This window comes from Antrostomus carolinensis, unplaced genomic scaffold (genome assembly GCF_000700745.2).
Source record: "Antrostomus carolinensis isolate BGI_N321 unplaced genomic scaffold, ASM70074v2 scaffold43502, whole genome shotgun sequence".
Lineage (NCBI taxonomy): Eukaryota > Metazoa > Chordata > Aves > Caprimulgiformes > Caprimulgidae > Antrostomus > Antrostomus carolinensis.
In genome coordinates this window covers 4,566-13,969 of record NW_010299753.1, presented here as the reverse complement: position 1 = coordinate 13,969, position 9,404 = coordinate 4,566, and the positions used below count along the sequence as shown (strand labels likewise).

General features: G+C 49.7%; 1 protein-coding gene across 1 annotated transcript in view; it reads left to right on the top strand.

The window, feature by feature from the left end:
- Positions 1-911: 911 nt before the first annotated feature.
- LOC104521018 (dysferlin-like) overlaps positions 912-9,404 on the top strand; it is a gene marked incomplete at both ends in the record, with an annotated part of 10,868 nt that continues 2,375 nt past the window's right edge. The window contains 5 exons of the mRNA XM_029083729.1: positions 912-1,075; positions 1,961-2,142; positions 3,564-3,704; positions 4,885-4,914; positions 5,546-5,572. Of these exons, the coding sequence (XP_028939562.1) occupies positions 912-1,075; positions 1,961-2,142; positions 3,564-3,704; positions 4,885-4,914; positions 5,546-5,572 (544 nt within the window). The remainder of the gene's footprint in view (positions 1,076-1,960; positions 2,143-3,563; positions 3,705-4,884; positions 4,915-5,545; positions 5,573-9,404) is intronic.

Genomic DNA, 9,404 nt, shown 5'->3' with positions numbered 1-9,404 from the left:
TGCCTGGTGGAGGTGGTGGCCTGTGTCCTTCCAAAAAGACCCATGATGTGGAGTTTGGGTTTTGCAGGTAACCAGAGCTTAGGGGTCCACCTGGGACTGGTCAGGTGAGATACAGCAATCATGGAGGTCTCATGTCTGACAAGGACCAGGAGGTGTGATCAGGTTATGAAGGGTTTCAGTCTCTACAAGGTCTATGTGATCCCATAGCATGTTTCAAGCTTCTCACCCAGCCCTTGATCCTTCTCCTGCCACTGCCCATCCTGTCCCCATGCCCAGCGCCACCACCAGCACAGGCTGGATGTCCCCAGCAGGTTTGAGCCACATGTTCTTTGAAGTTCTCTCCAACAGAAGGTGTTAGAGGGGCCTCAGGTTTCATGTTTCTCTCGTTAATTGATCTCAGGCTTCCTGTGTTAATTGCTTTGGTTGTTAAGGGAGGTGGCTATCTGCTGTTTGGAGCTGCCTTGCAGTGAGAAGCCTCTGGCTTTGTCCCGAGTTAGAGGTGAGACACCTTGGTCCCAGCTCAATGCCTATGTACAGGGGTCTGATGAGACCCTGGAGCATCTGAGGTGTCTTCATGGGGCTGGCAGATGTGATGTAGAAGCCCTAAGAGACACCCAGAACCATCTGGTATAGCAGCTGGAAACCAGGTGGGATAATCTGAAGTGCTGGGAACCCAAAACCCTCTCCAAGACATGGAGGTTACCAAAGCTCATGCAACCAAGATGACTCTGGCTGGTTGCTGGCTGCATCCTCAACTCCTGTTCCTTCTGGAGATGTTAAAAACCCCAGGAAGGAAGCAGTAATGTCCCAGCCACTTTCTTCATGGTCTGGTCTTCATAGTAGGGGATGACATGAAGTCACTGCTCACCCACATGTGCAGTGCTGGTATCTCCTGTGTCTCCCTGGGAAAGACTGTTTGAGTTGTGGAAAGAGTTTGTGCCTTCTGCTGTGGTGGAAGATGACTATGTCATCACCATTGAAACACTCATCCTTGTAGAGTCATCTCTTGGGATAATAGTCCACACCTTGGGGCATAAAGTGACCCATTTGTGCTACCTCACTGCTGGTGGGCAGGGTGAGGAGTCAGGAAGACAATCTGGACCAAGGACAGATCAGGTCAGACAATGAGGAAATTTCTAATGCTACAGCAGTGGAGTGCTGGGAGAGGTGGTCAGAGAAGGTCATGGTGTCTCCACCAGCTGGAGTTATCACAAGCTAGAAGTAAAGTTGCTCTGGTTAACATGGTCTCATTGGATGTCCAAAAGGTTTTTGACAAAAAAAATCCTTCATCAAAGGTTTTGAAGGAAAAGAGGTTGCTGTGGGACAAGAACAAAGGTCTTTGCATAGATGGACAGGTAGGCTGTGTGGACTGTTGGGGTTGTCCTGTCCCAAAAAGAGTTGGAATGAACAGGGGTTGAGATTGGTCTTTTCTGAGGAATAACTCCATAGGCTTGAAGAAGAGATGTTCTAGGGTTGGTGTGATAGAAACCTGCAGAACCTCAAGTGTCAGTTATGGTGGGCAGGGGTGGACTGCTCCTTGTCTCCTGATGCAAGAACTGGGGAACCTCAGATGGAGATAGAGGGAGATGGGTACTGCAAAAAACCATGAGAAGATGGTTCTTCATGCAGTTTTGAGTCCTTGCTGGAGGATATGGTGGGTTCAAGAGGACCCCTAAACATAGGGACATCACACCTACCTTGGGAAGTACCTGAGCTGTGAACAACCGGTGTATAGGGATAAGTGTTGGAGACCTTGGCCTCATTCTCTTCTCAGTTGGGGTTGCCTGGAACAGGATGGGAATGTCATTGTTGTTTCTAGAAGATCTGCAGCAGCTCCTTCAGCTTGTTCACAGTCTTCCCTGCACAACCTCTTGGCCCATGAATGACTATGAGTTGCTTTCTCCTTCCTAGACCAATAGCTCTAATTCATCCTTTGCCTCTTGTCTAACATCCCTTACAGATCCTTATGCCATTGTCTCCTTCCTCCACCAAAGCCAGAAGACAGTGGTGATCAAGAACACCCTGAACCCCACCTGGGACCAGACGCTCATCTTCTATGAGATAGAGATCTTTGGAGACCCCCAGAATGTGTCTGACTCCCCTCCCAACATCGTGGTGGAGATATATGACCATGACACCTATGTAAGTGTGTTGACACGAGCTGGACCTTCATGGTGTGAGTGTGTTGGGGTAGGTGGGACAATCACATGGCATCACTCCTACTGTAACATCTCTGCATGGTTCATACATTGAGCTGGACACTCAGAAGACAACAATTCAGCAAATAGCTCTGCTAGTGATGTCCTTGGTGGCCCTGCTCTAGTTATCTAAGCAGCATCTCCATTGGGTTTTGCAGAGTGGCCAAATTAACCTTGTTTCCTTGTGGAAAAAGCTTGGGACAGGATTTGAAGCAGCCATGCAAGTAGAGGACAATCCACTGTTGTTTGCTCAGATGCCCAAAGGTGTCCCAAAGTGTTTTGTAGTGATGGTATCTGAGGGGTTGGTGAGAAAACCTTGAGACGTTCCTAGAAGAACTGGTCTGTAGCACATCAGAAGAGTAGAAGAGGTTTCAGGTGGTGTGTAGGAGCAGGGCATAAGTGAAAAGCACTTAGAATTCATCTCAGGAGGGTCCCAGGAACCTCTGAGGAACCCTTCTGCCCATCCTCCTCCAAAAGACACCAGCAGGAAGCTGTCAAAGCACCTGAAGATCCTGTTGCAGACCAGTGAATGGGCTTTTTAAGAGCTGCTGATACTTGATGTTGTTCTCGGAGCTTCTGCTCTGGAATTTGTGTGACACTGTAGGAATTTCACCTCCTGTGGAAGCCAAAAGTAAAGACAGAGTGTGCTCCAAGCCCTGGTACTCACAGGGAGGAGCTGGAAAACTTGAGTCTATATGGACACCAAAACCATCTCTTTTTCTGAACTGGTTTCATAATGGTTCAGACATTAAACCTGAGGTTTGAGTGTCAGGGTCTTGACTGAGATGTGATGATGGAGTCATAGAATCATGGACTGGTTTGGGTTGGAAGAGACCTTCAAGCTCATCCAGTTCCAACCCCCCTGCCAGCAGCAGGGACACCTTCCACTACACCAGGTTGCTCAAAGCCTCATCCAGCCTGGCCTTCAACACTTCCAGGGAGGAGCAGCCACAGCTTCTCTGCCCAACCTGGGACACTGTCTCACCACCCTCACACCAAACAATTTCTGCCTCACATCTCATCCCCATCTCCCCTCTGCCACTTTCAAGCCATCACCCCTTGTTCTCTCACTCCCTGCCCTTGGCCAAAGTCCCTCCCCAGCCTTCCTGGAGCCCCTTCAGGTACTGGGAGGCCACTAGAAGGACTCATAGAATGGTTTGGGTTGGAAGGGACCTTCAAGCTCATCCAGTCCCAACCCCCCTGCCAGCAGCAGGGACACCTTCCACTAGACCAGGTTGCTCAAAGCCTCATCCAACCTGGCCACGAACACTCCCAGGGAGGAGCAGCCACAGCTTCTCTGGGCAACCTGGGACACTGGGAGGTGGGGTGGGAAGGAAGCTCCTCATGCCTGTGATTGCCTTGCAGGGTGCAGATGAGTTCATGGGGCGCTGCATTTGCAAGCCCAGCCTGGCGCGTTCTCCGCGGCTCTCCTGGCATCCTGTCATCAAGGCCAACAGAAACGTTGGGGAGCTGCTGGCTGCCTTTGAGCTGATTCAGAGGGAGAAGGTGAGCTCCTCACCCAGACCTTATCCTGTCTTTAATTCCAGTGCTGGCTCCTCCCCTTGGAGCCTCTCATCACTCAACAGCATCCAACCTTTGCTCGGTGATCAGTTATGTCCACCTGCCCTCAACAGCTGCTTGTCCCCAGTTTCACCAGGACTTCTGCTCCAAGCAGACCCAGCTGTGATGCTCATTGCTGGCCCCACCACAGCAATGTGGTGGGAGATGTTTAGCAGAGCCAATGGGAAGAGTTGTGGTGCTGGACTAAATCCTGGGCTGCTGGGTATTGGCTTGGGAGGTGCAACTTGTGTCTTGCCAACCTGGTTGACCATGGTGCCGAGCTCAGAACCTTGACACCTTCACACCAGGAGAAGACCTTGGTGCATTTGGCTCCAGAGTGGTGCCCTGTGGTCAGAGTTAATTTCTAGAGAGGGTTTATGAGAGTCGAAGTGGGTTAATCCTGCAGCCAGCTCAGTGCTGGCTGTTGATGTAACGAGCCACGGGGGAAGGAGAACGTGCTCCAGAGCCAGCTTGGGCAGGAGAATCTCCTCATCATGACCCAGTGTTCTCCCATCCCTCCCTGTCCCCCCACACACGCCACCCTCTCTCCTCTCTGCCTTTTCTACTGACCATGGCACTTGGCTGCAGCCCAGATGTTCCTCTACGCCAGGGAAAGTGGATGGACTGGAAGGTTAAATCTCCCCATCCCGTTCCTCCCACCCAACCCTGATGTTCTAATCAAGAATGGGGGTCCCACAACTCCACCTCCTCCATCTTTCCCACGTAGGTCCCAGCTGGAGATGCTGCTGGGGGTGGATGTGCTGGGTACAAGCCTTGTTGCACCAGTCCAGGGTTGTCAGGGGATGTCTCTGCTGTTGGGATGGGGCACCAAATAATTTCCATGCAGCATCTTCTTCCTCACCCCCCTCAGAAGTTACTGGGTGGAGAAGACCTTACAAAGAGGAGGTCCACTCCAAAGATCTTGTTTGGTCCTAGCAGAAAGCAGCTGGGTGGATTTGAGGTTCTGCTTGTGCTTCCTTCTAGGAGGTAGAGCCCAGGGTTTGGGTTTCTGGGCATGGAGGGGGACAGCATTTGTGGTGATGGGTGGACCTAATGTTCCTCTGCCAGATAAAGCTGAGATAGCACCAGGACTACAAATGGAAAGTCTGTGTTTTTTTCTCCACAGCCAGCTGTCCATCACATCCCTGGCTTCGAGGTAATGCCTTTCTCCTCTTTGCATCTCCTACACCCTTGTGTCCCTCTCACCATCCCCTCCCCTGTAGAACTGTTGGGTCCTACCACCATCAGCTGCTCCTACAGAGGTTTGCAATGGACAAAGGAGAATTTGTAGCTCTGCTTCTGCGGGCAATTTGGTCCCTCTTGTCTTAGGGACTTATTTGAGGATGGAATATCCATGTGGAGATACCAGTTTCCTTCAACTCATGGTGAAGATAGCTGGAGTGAGTGGAGCTGCTCACTTTTGACCCATAAACCAGGGCAAAGATCTCCCTTTCCAGATAGAATTCTTCAGGTCTCAAACACACCATCATTTTTCTGCCCTGGATGGATAATTTCACCATTCCCATCATGAAGGGCTTTGCTTCTCAACTCTTCCACCACGTTCCCTACCCTGCAACCTGGCTGAGCAAAGACATCAACTGATGCTGGATTTTAAATGGTTCTCAGTTTTTCTTCTCAAACCTTGAGGGTGGTGGTGGTGGTGTGGGAACCTGGAGAGCATCTTTTTTTCTATCAATTAAAAGATGTAGGATGGGTTTATTGATGAGAAATGTTCTTATGGATGAGAATTGATGTCACTTTCTTCTTTCCTTCTCTTCTCCAAACAGAGTGAGCTATCCTCCAGCCTGGATGAGGTGAGTCTAGAAGATTTAGTTGTCTCTTCATCTTAAAGGTTGTCTCAACCATCTTAGAGGTTGTTAAAGTGGTGCCTCCACTGGGCAACCACTTCTTTTCAGATTAGTCAAGTCCATAACATCAGGGTTTTTAGTCAAATGAATGGTCACCAGCAGGACAAGGTAGATGGGTTCCATAACTAACCCAAGAAGTGTTCCTGGTGGCAGGGCATGTGGAGTAATAATTAACCTTTGTGAGAGGTGTGTGCATGAGGTCTACTGGTGCTTCAACCCTTCCAACCAAAGCATGTAAGAACCAAAATGCTGGGCCGGCTTTTGGCTGGACCTCAACTGAAATCCCAGTTGGAAAGTTTATAACTTTTCATGGAGAACTGACCATGAATTGGAGCATGTGCTGGACTGTTCCAGGTGCTCTGAATGAAATAGTCTCCTCAGGATCCAAAGATGCTGCTTGGACAACCTGTCAAGGTTGCTACCCAGACCTTGTGCATCCTACAGAGCACATCATAGGCTGAACCAAGGCAGGGTAGACTGGTATCTTGTAAAACCCAAGGTAGAGAGCTGAACAAGGGGTGTGTTGTGGAGTGTTGTGGTGGCCCTAGGAGTCAGTTAACCCCAAAGTCTGGGAGATGAGCTAGGATGGACCTGGGGCATGCAAAGAATCTGGCCACATTTCCAGTCAGACACTGGAACAGGTTGCTCAGAGAAATTGTGGATGCCCCCTCCCTGGAAGTGTTTGTGGCCAGGCTGGATGAGGCTTTGAGCAACCTGGTCTAGTGGAAGGTGTCCCTGCTGCTGGCAGGGGGGTTGGAACTGGATGAGCTTGAAGGTCCCTCCCAACCCAAACCAGTCTGGGATTCTATGATTTCCCCAAAAGGTTGGATGAGATAAACACATTTGTCCAAGATGGGTTTCTTCCACCCAAGCAGCCTTTCCTGATGGTTTGGGGCTCATCTTTGTGCTCCATGTGGGCTGAGATGGATGAGCTTGTGTAAACCTAACCATCTCTCTGCTCTTTCTTCTCCATTTCTTGCAACTGCCATTTCTGGATGGGCCACTCCTCAGCTCTACACCCCTGCCTTGTTCTACGAGGGCCTCCTCCAATGGGTACCTTTTATGCTCAAGCATTGACTCTCCTCTGTTCCTCTGCCTTTGCCCAGAAACCAAGCAAAGTCCCAACAGAGACTCTCAGAGTGACCAGCTCCTTCAGACATGACCTGGCTTGCCCCACCTATCCCACAACAACCCCATCCAGACCAACCCAATGAGGTTGAATCCAAAAGAGCAATGCCAGTCTGAGGTCTCTTGTAGGAGAATCAGGCTCATCCATGTGTCATTCAGGCTCCTGATGTATCTGAACAACTTGAGTGGCACCAGGTTTCCTTCTCCTGCATTTCAGCTTGGTGGAAATGGGAGTAGTCTTTGGTACTGGGATTTCATGGCCCAGCTCTGCACTCAAACTGGGAGATGTTTCCAGCCATTGACTGATCTCTGTTGACTTTCACTCATGTCTCTTCCAACTCTGTATCAAAGTCAGGGTTGGACTAGATGATCTCCAGAGCTCCCTTCCACTCTGATTCCCCCTAAGTTGTCCCATTTAAACCATCCAGAAGACCCCACAGACCTTTTCAAGGATGTCTTCTCCATCCAGTCAGCTGTGTCTGAGTTGAGAGCTGTGTCTGGGAATTGCTTGTTCCCCAATTCCACCCTGAACCCTCCTCTGCTCCTACCTCATCCCCAGGACTTGCTGCTCATTTCTGTCCCATCTGGTGAAACATTTAATGTTTGTTTGGTCAGTGGAGCCCCAAGAGAACAACTGCAAAACCACCAGGAGAGCAGCAGGGATTGAGAAGGACTTGGAAATGGCTAGTGCTAGATGAAGGTGGTGGTTGAGTCACCATCCCTGGAGGTGGTTAAAAGACAACTAGATGGGGTGCTTGAAGATCTTGTTTAGTAGTGGACAGGTATGGTTGGACTCAATGATCTCAGAGGTCTTTTCCAACCAGGTGATTCTATGATTCTATAAAGATGTTGCAGTGTTAGGAACCAAGAATGCACTGCTGACCTTCAAAGCTGCTGTTGAACTTGAGGAGGATGAAGGGCAGAGAGGAGATCTTTCTCCAAGGCTTTCCCCATTTCCCAGACAGATTTGCCAGAGGATTGAAATGATCTTCAGTCCAATGATGAGAAGGAAATGCAACACGTGATGTTTGCATCAGTGAAGATTTTGGTGGCCTGTTAGGGAAAAAAATCCCTTTTTGGGGTGGGATGTGTGGAGTTTGAGCCTGCCTCGGGGTTTGGAGATGGTCCAGGTGACTTCTGCATCTCTGTTATGCAACTTAAATGCCATTTAAACACTTTTAAAGCTGGAAATGAAGACACGTCACTGTAGGAGGACAGACTGAGGTTCTTCTCGGTTCAGTCCATGCTTAGGTACCTTGATGTGCTCTTAAGTGTTATGGGTCACAAAGAAAATCTGGAGATAGGTCTTCAAGGGTTTATTCCTCTACCCCAAGGAAGGATCAGCTCATGTTGATGGTGCAATGTCTGAGCAGCCTGAAATTAAGGTTCTGGGTAAGCAGGTGGGTTACCAGAAGTGCTGAGCACCCAAGTGATGTTGGAGATGCTCTGCACCTCTCCCTTCCTCTTAGACACTCACCTCCCAGACAACCTTCCCTTTCCCTGCTAGCACTAACCACTTCTGTGAGCACGTGGACCATGGGAGGTGGGACTGCCTACCCCAGATTTACCATCTACCTCAGGTGGGAACCCAGATATTTGCCTTGAAATGGAGTTACCAGAAGTCTTCAGCTCACAAGGAGCTTGGTTTAACCACCACCAGCAATTGCCAATTTAATGCAATAATAGTCCAGCCTGAGAAGAATGCTGGTCTCCTAAATTAGTCCCAACTGCCCTTGGTTGAGGGTTGTATTCTTAGCAGTTTTACTTTCATTCTTGCCCTTTTTGGTGGGACTCTGAACTTGGAGATGCAGGTCAAGAAGAACCTGAAGTCTGGGAGGGCTCAGAGCCTGTCCTCAGTGAGCAGGTAGGGAAATCTGGCTCCCTGTTTTCCTCCTCTGTGAAGGCAAATTTTGAATCCCTCACCTGGTGTCCACATTTGGTCTCATCTTGAAGGAAATCTTCTGTGTACACTGTATCTAGACAGCTTTATCTGAGCCCTGTCCCATGGCCTGCAGCTTGGCTGTGGCCAGGTAAGGTTTGTAGCTGAGCTGTTGCTGAGGGACATGGTTTAGCTGGGGACTTGTCAGTGTTGGGTTCATGATTGGACCTGATGATCTGAAAGGGCTTTTCCAATCCAAACAATTCTGGGAATTGTGTGTTGGATGAACATCAGCCCCTTCCTGCATCTGGAGGTGATGCCAACCTTCTGACCCACGATGCTGTCCTCACTAACCTCTCTGCTGCTCTTTGGGAGCTGGTCATGGCATCTCACTCTGTCCATCGGAGCTGAATTTCACTAATTAACCCCCTGCTGCTGCTTTGTCCCCTCTCCTCATCCCTCTGCTTAACGTTCTCATCGAGGTCCTGGTGTGGGATAGATGCTCTTTCTCCTCTTAGACTAGATGATAGGACAAGGGGTGGTGGTTTTCAACTAGAAGAGGGTGGATTTAGACTGGATAGAAGGAGAAATTTTTTACAATGAGGATGGTGAAACCCTGGAACAAGTTGCTCAGAGAGATGTCCCATCCCTGGAGACATAGGTTGCCCAAGGAAGTTGTGGCTGTTCCTCCCTGGAAGTGTTGAAGGCCAGGCTGGATGAGGCTTTGAGCAACCTGGTCTAGTGGAAGGTGTCCCTGCTGCTGGCAGGGGG